This window comes from Dendrobium catenatum, unplaced genomic scaffold (genome assembly GCF_001605985.2).
Source record: "Dendrobium catenatum unplaced genomic scaffold, ASM160598v2 fragScaff_scaffold_53, whole genome shotgun sequence".
NCBI classification, from domain to species: Eukaryota; Viridiplantae; Streptophyta; class Magnoliopsida; order Asparagales; family Orchidaceae; genus Dendrobium; species Dendrobium catenatum.
This window is the reverse complement of record NW_021318515.1, coordinates 250,655-266,449: the sequence shown is the minus strand read 5'-3', so window position 1 is coordinate 266,449 and position 15,795 is coordinate 250,655. Positions and strand designations below refer to the sequence as shown.

At 37.3% G+C, this 15,795-nt stretch overlaps 2 protein-coding genes across 6 annotated transcripts in view; one reads left to right on the top strand and one right to left on the bottom strand.

Annotated features, from left to right (window-relative positions):
- The window catches only part of LOC110116090, a 43,023-nt gene extending 36,013 nt beyond the window's left edge, over positions 1–7,010 (top strand). Inside the window, exons 4-6 of one of the 5 annotated variants that reach the window (XM_028694399.1) lie at positions 1,104–1,790; positions 1,886–1,944; positions 6,688–7,010. In XM_028694399.1, coding sequence (XP_028550232.1) covers positions 1,104–1,790; positions 1,886–1,912 — 714 coding nt within the window. In that variant the 3' untranslated portion in view covers positions 1,913–1,944; positions 6,688–7,010. Of the gene's footprint in view, positions 1–1,103; positions 1,791–1,885; positions 2,189–2,222; positions 2,524–3,313; positions 3,375–6,687 lie in introns of those variants that run through there. The other 4 variants (XM_020849549.2, XM_028694396.1, XM_020849548.2 and 1 more) reach the window with 4 other exon arrangements.
- On the bottom strand, positions 5,808–15,795 carry LOC110116089 (mitogen-activated protein kinase kinase kinase 1-like). Its single transcript, XM_020849546.2, has 9 exons — positions 14,764–15,795; positions 13,370–13,454; positions 13,130–13,192; positions 12,422–12,579; positions 10,463–10,538; positions 10,320–10,379; positions 8,415–8,522; positions 6,192–6,370; positions 5,808–6,097 (listed from the first exon to the last, which is right to left on the bottom strand). Exons 1-8 carry the CDS (start codon positions 15,759–15,761, stop codon positions 6,200–6,202), a joined length of 1,719 nt encoding a protein of 572 aa, XP_020705205.1. The 5' UTR covers positions 15,762–15,795; the 3' UTR covers positions 5,808–6,097; positions 6,192–6,199.

The following is a 15,795-nucleotide window of genomic DNA, read 5'->3' as shown; positions in this document are numbered from 1 at the left end:
GAATCAAATTAGCATACTTGTTCAACCTGTCAACCACCACCAGAATCACTGTGAACCCCTCAAATCGAGGCAGTCCATCTGTGAAATTCATGGTGACTTCCTCCCACACTATCTGGAAGAGCCATGGGTTGAAGTGATCCCTCATGAGCCATAGCCATGTACTTGTTTTTGGCATATCTCACACCTAGCGACCATATTCTCCACATTCATATGCATCCCTTTCCAATACACTTCCGCTACCAACCTGTTGTTTTTCTTTTGCACACCAGAATGACCCCCAACAACGCTCCCATGGAACTCCTGTAGCAGAATCAGAATATGAACCGAGGTCCCCAATCTCATCTCTTAGTAGATCCATGATGATCTTCCTCAGCTCCTCAATTTGCATAGTCTCATCTTTGATCGCTCCCCAATCTTCCATCAATGATATCGAAATGGCCATCCCTTGGAGCTCCCACATGCATTTGGATAAAGCGTCAACGACCACTTTATTCTCTAATCCTAGCTTGTACTGGATTTCAAAGTTATAGCCCAACAGTTTGGATAGCCACCTCTGGTGCTCCTGAGTCACCATCCTTGGTTTTAACAAATACTTCAAACTCCTCTGATTTATACTAATAATAAAATGTCGGCCCAATAAGTAAGGCAACAACTTCTGAATGGCTAACACAATGGTCAGCAATTTCATCTCATAGACTGACTTCAGCCTAACTCTGGCTGTTAATACTTCTGATAAGTTGGGTTCGTGGTTTTACTTCTTATCTCTTCCTCTTCCTCCTCCAATCCCCACTGCCGGCCCTTCCTTGGTCCCTCCCTCCTTCCCCCACTGAAACAGATTTGGTCTTGACAATCTAAATAATACCTCAGGTCTGTTGGAGGAAATATTCTTCCAAGAGATTGAAAGCAGAAAAAAATTAAAATCATTCTTGGTGTGGCAGATATACATCACTACATCTGATCCCTGCTTTATTTCTCCCTCTTAACTGAACTTTTTCTGTGCATATTTTTTGTTCTTCTTGGAAATTATATTCAAACATTGCAGCAATATGAATATTTGTACATCAGAAGGTTCCAGAGTTTTTATATTTCATGATTTTTTTTAGGGTCTTCACTCAGCTGAAAAATCTAAGACAAAGACAGCAAGGTCTGCGGAAATCAATGCTTCCAAGGCTGGGCAGCAGTCTTCATCCCAGCTATTAATTCATTCCGTCCCTCCTGCCGTTAGATCTGATGTTTACAAGATATCCCAGCCTGGGAATTTCCAAGTGCTAAATAGGGAAACGCATAGTTTGTCTCCTGGGAAGGATATCCCAAAACCAGGAAATGTCAGCAGAGGTCCAACCACTCCTGCCACAATTCAACCTCCAAAAGGTTCAATGAACCCCAAACTTAAAGTTGATGGCAAGGGTGGTGCTTTGAGTCCGAGAAAACTCTCTTCTCAGGTTCAAAATCGAAATGATTTCTTCAATTCCCTAAGAAAGAAATCATCTTCTGGCCAACAACACTCAAATGCTAATAATGTCTTGAATAGTGATACGTCATCATTCATCTTATTAGAGAAGGTGGGCGTGCAGTTTGCCGTTGATTCTACTCCTGCTAAAAACAAAAATGTCTTTTATTGTTCAGTAGAGAATGGGAATTGTTCTGCTGTAGATTGTGATGTCTTTGAGGAGCCTGAGAAATTAGCTCCCGGTGAGGAAGAAGAAGCCTTTCTACGATCACTGGGATGGGAGGAGAATGCTGGTGTAGAAGCTCTGACACATGAGGAGATTGAATCTTTTCTATCAGTGGTAATCATTTTGTCTGCGATAATAATATATATTCTCTTTGCGTTTGGTTTTTCATTTTTGTTTGGAACTGAGATTGTTGACCTTTTGATTTGCAGTATAAAATGCGGAGGCCTGCTTCATAGTTGAACATATAGCTGGAAGTTCTTTTCCGAAGGTAAATGGTTGTTTTCCTTAACCTACCATAGCTGTTTTTCCCCCTCTTGTTTAAGAAAAGAATGTGAAAAATGGAAAATAACATGCAGTGTTCATTCTCTGCCTTTTTTTTCCTTTTCTTTTGGTGCATAGAATGGCAGAAAAGCAAGTTGGATTATAGGTTCAGAATAAAAAAAATGCACAGTAATGAAGTCCATTTTATCGGATCTTTTATGTTTTTAGTTTATTATTTTATCAGTTTCAAATTTTTGGTGTTGGTTTTGGTTATTTTTATGGCAGCTGTTTACTCTGCTGCTTTTGACATACAATATGGATCATCACTTAACTTGGCTTGGTTTCGGAAGTTGGACCTGAAAGAAAGTATTCTTTCTAAAACTACTTCTCGCACAAGCACTTCAAAATGCTTGGTATTATTTCATTAGAAACAGGAGTTTGTATCCGTTGTCGAATAGAACACTTCATTTGGATTTAGTATTGTAAATTAGTTTATGAGGAAACTGAAGATGAAAAGGAGTGTATCACTCATGTCCAGTGAAGATACAAACTTGAAGAACATAAATATTGGGATTTAACTAAATAATTAGGATTTCATACCAAGTTGAAGAGATGAGAACAAAGCTTGGCAAGAGAAAACCGTGGATCAAAACATCTTTCCAAATTTGACTCTCTAATATTTGGAATGTTACAAGAGATCTTATCGAAAAAATGAAAACCTTTTCCAGGTCCTTTAGTCAATTGAGAATCATAAGAATGTTTGTAAAGGGTTACTCAAATACTTGTTGTTAATGATGTTACTAGATAAGGATTTTGAGTCCACAGAATAGGAGTTGAACCATGCATTTCTTTTGGTGTATGTTACTGACTTATTACTGAAGGATTTGAATTGCACACTAACTAGATCTAGACAAATCTTATTTTTTTGGGACATTTAGGCCAATGAAGACAAACTCTTATTTCATTTCGGCCAATCTAGACAAATCTTATTAAGTTTGGAGTAGTAGCTTCAATGGAAGTTAAGATTAGTAACAGTCGTCTTAGATGGTTTAGTCACATAAAATTGCGACCTTCCGATGACCTGGTTAGTAAAGTAGATGTATTAGATTTGAGTCATTTGACTTATGTTAAGAAAGGTAGAGGTTGACATTAGATGATTACGAATGACTTTTATTTATTAGATTTAAATGAGAAGTTAACTCTTTATATAACACAATGGAGAAAAATGATTCATGTAATTGATCCCACATAGTTGGATATAGGATTGATGATGATGAAGTTGTTGTTTTTGTTATGAAAAAATGATATAAGATCAATATTTGTTTGGTACATATAATATTGTCACGACGGACAAAATATAATATTTGAACATGCAGATTTTTGTGGTTTGAGAAGAATGGCGGTTTAGATTTACAAGGCGACCTAAAAAAAAAAAGGCACGTTCGCTTTGTCTCCAGGCAATTGAGAAGACAAAAGCTGAATGGATTATTCATTTACTTATTTATTGGAATGTTGAGTTTAAGCACAAATTTTCGTAGGGAGGTTGGCTGAATTTTTCTGACGAGCGAGATCATCGATGCATGCCATTTTTTATCTAATATTTATTTAAAAAAACTTATGCAAGATCTGTTTACATATAATACGCATTGCAATATCACATATGCAGCTTGTTTTGATCTATTGGTTGGGAGTTTTAGTTACCAACTAAAAAGTTTTGAGTTCGAGTCTTGTGTATGTTATGTGTATGAGTTTATTTTAATTGATCTAAATATTCCTCTAAATACTATTCTATATAAAATATAAGTAAAAGAAAAAGAAAAAGAAAAATATGATTGACACAGCTATTCTATGTCATCTTAGGGGTGTCAATTTCGGGTCATGGATCGGGTTCGGGTCGAACCTGGAACTGACACGACATTAATCGGGTCAACCCTAACCCGACCCATTTTTGCAAACGGGTCGATTTTCTGGACCCGAACCCGACTCTCTTCAGGTTCGGGTCAACTCGAAACGACTTGTTTCAGCCAAATCCTTGCCTCCATTCAAAAATTTCGCCACATCCATTCAGCAGCGGTAGCGGGAAGCCAGCGTTCAGCAGCAGGCAGGAGGGGCAGGCTACACGAGATAGATGGGGCCACGCGGTCGTGAGTCACGCATGTTTGGGCAGGCGGGCAGGCAGGTTACGAGTCAGGGTTGGGTCGAACCCAAAATTGACCCGGCACTATTCGGGTTCGAGTTGACCCGACCTGTTTTTGCAAACTGGTCAATTTTCTAGACCTGAACCCGACCCGCCCCAACTCGACCCGCGGACACGGCCATATGAGAAACTGACGCGGGGCGGTGACGCAGTGCGGGACGCGGATCTCGTTGCGCAGTTGTGAGTGCAGGACGACGGGCACGCGAGTGCGCGATGCGGGGCTGACGCCAATAATATACGTGGGACACGGAACTAACGCTAGACGTGACGCGACACTGACCTCGGGACGGGATGCTACGCAACGTGGCCGGGGTAGCCGAGCAGGCGGTCGCGGGGCAGTCAGGGCAGCTGGGTTTATGTGTTATTCTGGGTCATTTTTGGTCATTCCCGGGCTTTCAGGTCAATCCGATCCAGACCCGATTTTGCAAACGAGTCATTTTTCTGGACACGAACCCGACCTGCTTCGGGTTCGGGTCAACCCAAACCCAAAATTTTCGGGTCGGGTCCAATATTGACAGGTCTAGCAGCGGGTCACGTGAGTTCGGGCAGATGCGGAGTCACAGACCATGCGGTTGCACGTGTCAGCGAGGCAGCGAAGTGCGGGGGCAGGTGGGCAAGTTGCGCGGCTCAATGCACTCGGGCAGCCGGGGCAGGTGGGCATGCGGGTTTTTCCGGGTCATGTCGGGTTTTCGGGTAAACCTAAACTCGATCCGGTTTTGTAAATGGGTCAGTTTTTCGGACCTGAACCCGACCCACTTCGGATTCGGGTCAACCCAAACCCGAAATTTTCGGGTCGGGTTCGGATCGGGTTTTCAGGTCGGGTCCAATATTAACACCCCCTATGTCATCTCACTCTATCTCTCATTTTATTCCCTTTTCTTTTCCTCATCTTTTTGTCATGCTTTTGTCCAGACCCAGTTGAGAGTTTTAAGGAGTTTGGGTAAAAACCTCAAACGATTGAAATAAATTGAAATTGTCCGCAAATAATTAAACTTACTTAAACTTAAAATATTAGTTAAATTTAATTGTTAGTTTATTATAAGTTTATTTTAATGCTGTATTATAATACTGTATCTGTGGTTATAAATTACAATCTGAAATAAGAAAAGTGAAATAATTAACTCTAAATTAAGGGTTTCTTAAATACAAGAATTTAAAAGGTAAGCTCCATAATACATGTTTTTTTATCTTTGAAAATTTAGAGGGTCAGGAACCTCCAGCTGCCCTCTCTCTCAGATTTTTGCCATTGTTCATATGAGTCTTAGAACAAAAAACCTGTCAACTAGTCACTTAGCCTCTCCCTCCTTTAAACTCCCTCCATTAAAATACTACATATTATCTACTTCATTTAATTAAAAACAAAAGTTATTAAGGGTGTGAACGGTATACTTAGCAGTTAGCCCTCATTAAGATAGAAACTTAAAAAATAATAATACCTGCAAGTCTTTGTAGCTCCATGATTGAGGGCCTTAGCTCCTATCATAAAAGCTGAAGTTTAAGTTCATTAACTATCAGCTTTCGCTCAACGTTCTTACAAAAGTCATTGAAATATTATTGCAATGCCCTTTAAAAGTCATTATCATCCTCCTAAACAAGCAATTAAAATTCAATTTGAAAGCTGAAGTCATTTGTGTAATTAACAAAATAACATAAAAAATACGAAATGCTATGTATTACTTAATTTTATTCTTTCATATCAATATTAAAATGACAATTTAGCAAATAAAAAAAAAAACAAATTCACTTATTTTTAATTTACATTAAAAAATAAAGAGTCCAATTAGCTATTTTCAGCTTGAATACAATAGCATTATCAGTAAAACACTGAAGCTTAGGCAGCAAAAAGGTTAAGCAAAGAATAATTCCAGCGGCGCTGATGCGAACTCTCAAAGAACAGAGAGATTCCAGAATGCCTATTCTGAGCATCAGCTTTGTGGATGAATATAAATATGAATGAAGAGATCTGTCGGAGCATTAAAAAAAAAATCAAATATTTGGAAACGGAAACTATAGAGTAAGGACAGTACAAAAAAGTTGTAAAAGCAAGCAAAAAGCACCTATTGGTCTAGATTTTCACAGGCCTCCTGACAAAAGGATGATCTAATAGCTGAGCAGCAGTGGGCCTAGAATTTGGATCCACCTGAACACATTGCCTGATAAAATCTTGTGCTTCTTTGGATAGGTGAGTGGGGATAGGAGGTTGATCACCGCGACCAATTTTGAAGAAGGCATGTTGCTGCAGAAAAGGAGATGTTTAACAAGTACACTATAAACAAGCAGCTTTTTGTACTCAAAACTTCACCAGAAATGATATGTAGGGTTACAAATTTATCAAAAATAAAAACGAACAACACATAACAAAGCATGCAAATTCTTGATTTTCAGTACGCTGCAGACTTTTTTGTTGCTTCTTAAAACAGTTTTTTAGTATAAAAATAATTTTTATACTAAAAAGCTGTTTTAAGAAGCAATAAAAAAGTTGTCCTAAATGAGGTCTTAAACACTGCAATCATGCTAACCATGCCATTTATACTTTTTTTTTTTACTTTACAGACTCAACTTTTGACATTTATTCAACACATTATGAGCATGGATAGAAAAAGTGTTGAACATAAATTGGGTTGAGCCTAGTCCCATTTTTATCCTGATTATAAACAAATAAATCGTATTTGATTTCAAGTTTACTATTATTCTATCATTTGCTAGTGTTCTCACTCTTTACGTTTTCCAAAATTCTGTGTTTTGCCATCTAATATATAGTTTCATGTTATGTGCTACAAGTCATCAAACATATAAAGATGATTATGAAGCTGTTGTGATAGGAATAATTTTTTTGAAAGCTGCTATGAGTATTTATAACCTTCTTTTTTTAAAAGTCTTAACAATAATTTTAATACAGCTCCCGCACATTAGAAGATCTGATTGCAAAAAGTAACTTCTCATCACAAAATATTTAGAAAGCAGTAAGAAAATAAGAAGAAAATAATAATCAAATGAAAAAATGATTGTATTCTAAAAAAACAAAACAGTCTAAAAAATTGCCTCAAACAAAACTTGTAACTATATATTAAATTCAACACAAATCTAATTTGAAGTCAAATATTGGCATTCAAAGTGGGTTGCATGGCTTGGATACGATAATTGCACGTTCACATTAACAAGCTAATTGGATAAAGCTTGAATTCCCTGCGAAGCACAGTTGGCAATCACTTACTAGAAACAAATAAGGAACTAATGAGACGGATTCATTTATGCGGATCAGCAGATGTGATGGATGAAAGCAGTCACTTTTCTCGAAGCAATCTATCGAGTGATGACTCTGGAGTTGATTTCTAGTAGTATAATGAGTAACCGTTGAGACTGCTTTATTTCTTGAACCTAAAAAACTACCACCGACACCGTTGAAATGGTAGAAGAGCATTACTGGATTGTAATCACTAAGGCCGGCCTGAATCTAGCCTACTAAGGTCGGCGATATGAATACTTTTTTTTCTATTGTATCCTATTAAGAGTCAATTTTTCATTTAAATGTAGTAAAAAAAATGTTATTTCTAATGTTTTCTAATCAAATATTTTTAGATCTACCTCTACCTTTCAAAACATAGGTCAAATCTAATACATCTACTCTCTTAATCGGAAGGTCGGCGTTTTAAGTGACCAAACCATCTAAGGCGACTCTCTTTAATCTTATCTACCACTAGAGCTACTCAACCTTTTCACGTATATACTCGTCTCACATTTTGTTTCTAAGAGTAAAGCCACTCATCCACCTAAGCATCTTCATCTCTGCAACACTTAATTTTACACCATAAAGCATTGCAGGTCTTACCACCATCATATAGAATTTTCACTTAAGAGGGATAACTTTTCTCACACAATAGGCCGATGCATTCCTCTACTTCAATCATCCAACTTGAATATGGCCCATAGCCTCCTATAAATAATGTAAAAATTCAATCCTACCCATCTAAAGAAAAAAGTTAGGAGAGACGTAGCTTATATTTGTTTAATTGCAAAGCATGAACTCTTTGAATCCCTAGAGAATTATAAGTGTTCCGTCAAATTTGACAACTAAACAATTATAGCGACAACTACAAAGGGTTGCTTAAATTTAACATAGAAATTAATAACTCTATAATAAACTTTACAAGCTCAAAAGTATGTTATGCAGGGAGTTTTTCCAAAGAAGAGGGAAAGAGAGAGATTAGCATCACAAACTGAATGAAACTTCACTCTAAAAATAAACATACATTTAAAAAGTGAATAGAACATCTACTCACCCACTCCACGTTTGGATAAGGTATTTCTCGTGTTAACATCTCTAGAACAGTGCAACCCAAGCTCCATATATCAGCTGCGCGCCCATATGTCTTCTTAGGATGGACAACCTGGAAAGAATTTTAGCAATGAATGATATTTGTTAAACAACTTGAACTTGAAACCTCATTTCACGCTTAGGCTGGCTTTGAAATAAAACAAATTCCATGAAACTAATTGATGTAGGCAGTTTTACAAAAGTTATGTTGTGTCTTTCTATTTAAAGTTGTACGTTATGTTTTCATGAGATAAAAGAAGTATTTAGTATATGTCGTGGTTCAAAAATATTTTGGGTTGTAATTTTGGTGAGCTTCTATGTCCTCAACTAAAATCAGCTCATTAATGCTTGAGTTGTTGTGTTTTCAGCTCATTATGTTGGGTAGTTCTCCTTTTTAGCTCATTATGAGGAGAGTCTCTTGCTCTTTCCCCTTCCCTGTAGCCCTTCAGTTTCCCCCTCCTGGTTCTTCTTACCATGGTTGTTCCTTCCCCCATTGTGGTTGTCTATTCCAGTTCTCCTTGTGGCTGCCCGTTCCTTCCTCTTTGGATGTCTGTTCCGTTCCCTTTGGCTGCCTATTCCGTTCCTTCCCCTTTTTGGATGCCTTTTCCGATTTTCTGTGTGGTTGTTCGGATTCTGTTTGTGGACTGAAAGCTGGCCCCCTTTGTGGCTCTTTGGGTGCTGTTCCTTGACAGCCCCTTGGCCTTCTATTTATCCTATTTTGATTAGTGTAATTGAGTATGTTTTGGCTGTTTAGCTGCCTCATTTTCCCTATATATATTAGATGTTTTGATGATATAAGAGAGAGATTTTTAAGTAATTTTTTGGAAGCCAAAACCTGCGGGTTTTCTTGGAAAAGCATGTGAGCTTGTTCCATCCCTTCTCCTTCTCCTATGAAAGCTTGCGAGCTTATCCTCTCCTTCGTCTCGGCTTCTAACCTCTTTCCTCTCAAGCGATGGAAATGCAAGTTTAGGATTTTATTTCAGAAGTTTGTAGTGTCATTTCAAGTTATCAAAGTAATGTTTTGTTTTACAAAATTTATGTTGTGTCTTTCTATTTAAAGTTGTACGTTATGTTTTTATGAGATAAAAGAACTATTTAGTATATGTCGTGGTCTCCAATTTGTTGTGGACACTTAGTTTAGTTTTTATTTTATTTCTTTTTTGTGACCAAGGGTTCTCCTACTTATTTTGAGAACTTTTGGTTGCATCACTAATTCAATCTAGATGATCCAGTGGGAAATAACCCCAAGAAGCTACTCAATGCATGCTTGGCTCAAACCTGGCTTTAAGATGAACAACAAATAATCTTCGTGTACCAAGGAATAAAAATAAGTTCCAGAATAAAGCCTATTTTAGCCTGCCATGGTTTTATATGAATGATAACAATCCCGAAAAAAATAATAAAAAATATCTATTAATTCCATTTCCGTAATTGTTATTTGAAATTAGATAAGTGATAAAAGTCATCTTCAGGTAATGGGTTCCAATCACAGAAACAATCTCTTTATATTGTGTGGGGTTAAGGTTTTATACATCAATCCTTCTCCACATCTTGCTGTGGTAAGAGTTTCATGCACTGGATACACCCCTTATTTAACCAGATCATCAAATTATGCAAAAATGCCTTGCCGCTCACATCTTATATGCTACATCAAATCACATAAACAGACTGCCCTCAAACAACAAAAGAAAAACCTTTTCAGAAGGTGTCATTCCTCCTAAAACATGGTTAGAAGAAATTCTGTAACACACAATACCATATTTTAAGAAAATTGACTTATCCCTAATAAAATAAAGGCAATATTGTTATAGCAGGAGATCATGAATTATCCGCTCTATGATTTTATAATTAATATGGAGATAAGACTAACCTCTGGAGCCATCCAGTATACACTTCCTTTACTAGATTTCAGATAATTGAAGCTGGATATCTGGCATAATAAACAGCAATTGTAAGAATAAATTTAATTAGTGATAATCAAGCTTTTTAAATAAGGACAAGCAGAAATTATACCTCCTTAGCTAATCCAAAATCTGCGAGTTTCACAGAGCCATTTGCATGAACCAATATATTGGCACATTTGATATCTCTGTTAAAAAAAAAAGGAAACTACATTAGCAATAAATGAGAAGATATGATAGCTTCCTTGTATCAAATAAAAATATCATCACCATCATTAGCATTAACCTAACTATTTGTGGTTGGCATATCAGTGATAAATAACACAAACCAAAAACAAAGTAACAGTATTAAATTGAATATCTAACAGCCATATAGTTTTAGAGTAAGGAGCTGATAAACTTGCATGTTCTATGTTGCTTTTTAATGGAACAGATAAGTTTCTCTAGTTACTAACAAGCTGCCGGAAGAGAAGTATTAACAGAATGGAACTGTATAAAGTTTCAGCATATTCACTAGATGAATCACCACTATCTTATAAAGTCTCAGGCTCTAGCATCCAGGCCTGAGAGGAACAATACTGAGCTCGCCAGAATTATGGTCTGGGCCAATTGATGAACCGCCTGGCTTGGCCAAGCATTTGAAAATCCATCTAGTCCTCCCTCATAAAAACAGAACTCCAAGGATAAATGTTTTTGTTCCTTAAATAAATATATTCTATGTAAAATATGTTGCATTAAATTAATAATGTCATGAATATATTTTCCTTATAGATTAAAGGCATAATCTGATATAAAAAGCCTACGATGAAGCAGGCGGACATGAGCTTATGTTGCAACAGGACTTCGCTAGAAATTACAAGCCAAAAAGTTATGTTAGTTGGCTCAGAAAACGCCAGCCATATCCTTTCCAATTAATAAAGGCACCTGACTCGACTACCTTGTTAGGTGTGGTTGAGAGATTATGAAATTAAATCTAGTATGGAGTTGATAACGAGCCAAAATATTATACCTATGATGCACCAACACTTCTCCTAAAAGAGGCGCACAGTGTCCGACACGACACGCATCCGACACTCTTTCGACACGTGTCGGACACGTCAAAACGTGTCCGATTAAAAAAATATTAAATACAAGTTGGGCGCGCGTGTCCAACACACGAATCTTAAATATTTTATGATTTTTTTTTTATATATATTTTCTTGTATTTAAAATTTTTACTTATTTAAAATATAAAAAATAAATTTCTTATTTTCTATTCATCGAATATTCTTATTTTCATTTCTCTTTGACAATGAAGGTATTTTCATCTACTCTCTCGATGAATGATAAACGACATCGACGCCTGACTCTCGACATCCTAATATTAATCATTTTAAGCACAAATTCTAGTCAAATGACTTATTATTTCTAAATTATTTTTACAATTATACTTATTTAATTTTTATATATTATTTTTAAAATATAAAAACTATAATACTGTGTTCAACCCGTGTCCGTGTCCGTGTCCTATATTTTTAATAATTGACGTCCCATATCCGTGTCGTATCATATCCGTGTCGTGTCATATCCGTGTCGCCGTGTCCGTATTTGTGCATCATAGTATTATACCAATTGGCTCAGAAAAGCACAGGTATATCCTGCCATTTTATAAGGCACCTCACTCGACTTCCTTTTGAGGTTTAGTTAGAGATTATGAACTTAAATCTACTATGGAGTTGTTATATTGGCATCAAACTTGGGGTACTTATAAAAAATGTCATTTAACTGAGGGCATTTCAAAAGATTGTTAATTTGTTATTCTAATCTATCTCTGGAAGTAGAAAAATACTCATGGGTTTCAACAAGCTTGAACCAGTAAAATTCGAAATAAGCTCTTCTTATTTTACTGTGAATATCACATTGCATCTTGAATCCTATATATTCCAAAAAATATTCTTAAAATTGCATGAAGTTTAAAGGATAGATCTACTGAGATTGTTGAGTTCCAATACCTCAAAAAAGTATCACGAAATTCCAAAAAATATCATAGAAGAATCTTAAACGATAAATAAATATCAAGGCATGAACTGACCTGTGCACCACATTCCGCTCATGAAGGTAATGTAAGCCATTTAGGATCTGCCTAGTATACGCTGAGACTTGTGTATCACGCAACCTATACTTTTGATAAAGAGAAGCCAGAGAACCTTGTGTCACAAGTTCGAGGAAGATAAATAGTTTTGATTCTTCCTGCATAACACAATATTCCAAACAAAATCATATATTATAGAATGGTCTCATAATAAAACAAACAGAAACAAGCATGCATTAATAGAAAAATTGCAAATAGTCAGCAAATCATATTACAGCTGCCAAAATTATTATTTGTGCAGCCAAAAGGGCCTTTCTTTTTGTTGTCTAAAGGTAAAGTTCTTCAAAATGATTTTTAAATCAGCATTATGGAAGCTTCCTGTGAATCACGTTAGCAAATTGTAGGCCCACAAACATACATGACTGCCAACTAAAGAAAAAAAATCCAAGTAGTGCTGAGAATTATTAGCAGAATTTTATAATGACCATGTACTGAAATTATGGATGAAGATAATACGCACGTAACCTTTCTATTCCGATGGCTTCTAAAAACAAATAAATAATAAGTAAAAGACACTAAACTTCATCACTGGTTATGATATGTACCGCTGAACTTCAAAATGTCTACAAGAATGCAATCAACAGAGAGACCCAAGGAGATTTCTGAAAAGTATTAAGGATACTCGATGAAATAGTGATATGAGAGTACCTTTTCCGTTCCATAATATTGAACAATATTTTCATGCTCAAATTGACTTAAAAGTGCAATCTCCTGTAGAACAAATTGAAAATAACAGAGGATGGTTATCATAAAGTGCACATACAGTGGAAAAAAAAGCAAGCTTTCTATTGATGCAAGAGGCGGATAAAATCTATAGCCATCCAAATTGGAAGAGAATGTGAGAAGGCAAGCGTGGAAAAATAAATTAGTAGCACGGGTTTATCTCACCTGTTCGAGTTGGAGAATACATTGTTGAGCACAGCTTCCCTTTTCAAGCAAAGATACCTCTTTAACAGCAAAAAATCTACCATCACTGCAAAAGTAGGCTTAATAAGAGATATTTGAAGAAAAAACAGGAATGTATTCCCAAAAAATTCAAAACAAAATAGGATTATTCAGTATTTAAGTTCCTGAGAAGAGCTGAGAGGAGCAATTAGACAGGCAACCAACCTCAACTAAGTCAAAATCATAAAATGTATCAAACATCAGATGTGAAGGCATTATATCTATTGACATGATGCCCTGAAGAAAAATTTAAGACTAAACAGTTATAGATAAGGACGACTCAGCACCCAAACTTCCATTCGACCAGCAATAAGTTTCAAAACAAAAAAGACTTCCAATGCGATTAAAATGAGCTTCCTAAGCTTCTCTGTCCATTTCTATACAACACCAAGCCTTTATCCCACTATGTGGGGTGACCCCTACATAAATCATTTTTCTCCATTGTGCCCTACTAAGAGTCAAATTCTCATTTAAATCTAATAAAGAAATGTCATTTCTAATATTTTCTAACCAAGTCTTCTTAGGTCTACCTCTACCTTTTTCAACATAAGTCATATCTAATGCATCTACTCTCCTAACCGGGTCATCAAAAGGCCACCGTTTTATGTGACCAAACCATCTAATAAAGAAGGGTCATTTCAATTTCTATGTTCTTTGAAAAACCTAAAATGCTCCAACATACATATCTTGGATCAGGGAATGATGACAATGAAAAAAATTCTTTTTGTACAAAATAGGAATGAACATATTACCTTTAGATATGTATAGTGACTCAAAATCAAAAGAAAATTGACGCCACCAAGGCAATGCTACTTGTTTCACTAATCATGTGCCCATGGGAAAATATTTGATCACAAAATGGCAAGTTAAATGTCATTCATTAGGCTTATCAAAAAAATATGCATGTTTAAAATGGCATGAATAACTTAAGTGATAACAAATATGTTGATAACCATCTGAGTGGTTAAACAATTTAGACATCTAAGCCCTCCATGGAAATTGGGAAAATAAGAGAAAGTTGGCAATTCCATTTTATTATCATTAGACGCTACAACCTTATCATACAAAATTTTCCCTAATTTTACTTCAGCAAATTGACCAAAACCAAAGAAAATTTATACATTTACAAAACATTGCTTTGTTAACCTTGTCCCAATTATTAGGGGTTAGTTTTACAAATGCCCAATTTATATTCATTTTTGTTGAGTGTTATTTGATATGATATAAAAAAGTTGAGCGTTTAAGTTTTTTCGCTAAACGCTCAACTTAAATAAAGCAAGATTAAATTTTAAGGGGAAAAAATAGATGGTAAGAGAAGTAACTAGGTGTATCCTTACTCGCTGATTCCTTCGTACACTGTCCCAAATGAACCGCTCCCAAGAAGCTGCCCCCGCATCCAAGATCCAATAATTTTCTTAAGCCGTTCAATCGGAGAAATTATAAACATCGATTCCGTAGTGGTGCTGGACGAATCATCGTCATTAGAAGTCGAGAACGATCCCGTGCAATCCTCCGACGTCTCCCCTAAAATCACACACAAATCTTCCACGATTTCCCTAGCTTCTCCACCGCCTACCCTTTCCTTTCCGTCTTCATCGGCCTTCTCATCCAAGTCAAAAGAGCTCCTCTTATTTCCATCATCACTCTCGTCAGTCGGAGCAAACGATCTCAATATGTCGCACGTGGAGGTCGTTCTTTCAGGAACAGATTGTTTCATAAAAGGCGGCGGCGCAAGGACCGACCTACCCGGCGGAGGGACAAGCACGGAAATCGGTGCCAGAGGAGTAGCAAGGGCCGGCGGTCTAGTGCCCTTAATTCCTCCAACTCCAACGCCGCTTCCGCAACCAAACGAAGGAGATAACTTCGACGGCTCGTCATCTTCCACCTTAATTCCCGCCCTAGGCTTCTCTCCCTCGGCTAGACTAAACGAGGTGGGAGGCGAATTCTGCTGCGGTTTAAGCGAGCTTTCAGAGCTGAACAATCGGGAGCGATGGATAAGATCGCAGGAGGATTGCACCATGACGGAAGCCTCCCACGCGGCGGCTGGGATCGCGAAGTCCTCAGGGCCGGAGAGACCCAGGCTGCGACAGAGAATGTCGATCTCCCCTTCGACGCTACCTCCTATCCGGAAACTTGTTTGGTCTGAGTACGCCACCGGTGAAAGGTCGAGAGAGGGGGTTACCAGCGATGGCGTCTCGTCCGACGAGGTCGACGCCCACGAAGCATCGTAGTCGATCTTCTTACTGGCGTTCCTCCGCTCCAGCTTCGGTCTGCGAACCGAAGCCACCTTCGAGTCTCGCCGGCGGTCGAACTTCTTGCTGACGAACGAGAACATCGGTCGCCCATTAGGGGGAAGGGGTTAGGGTTTG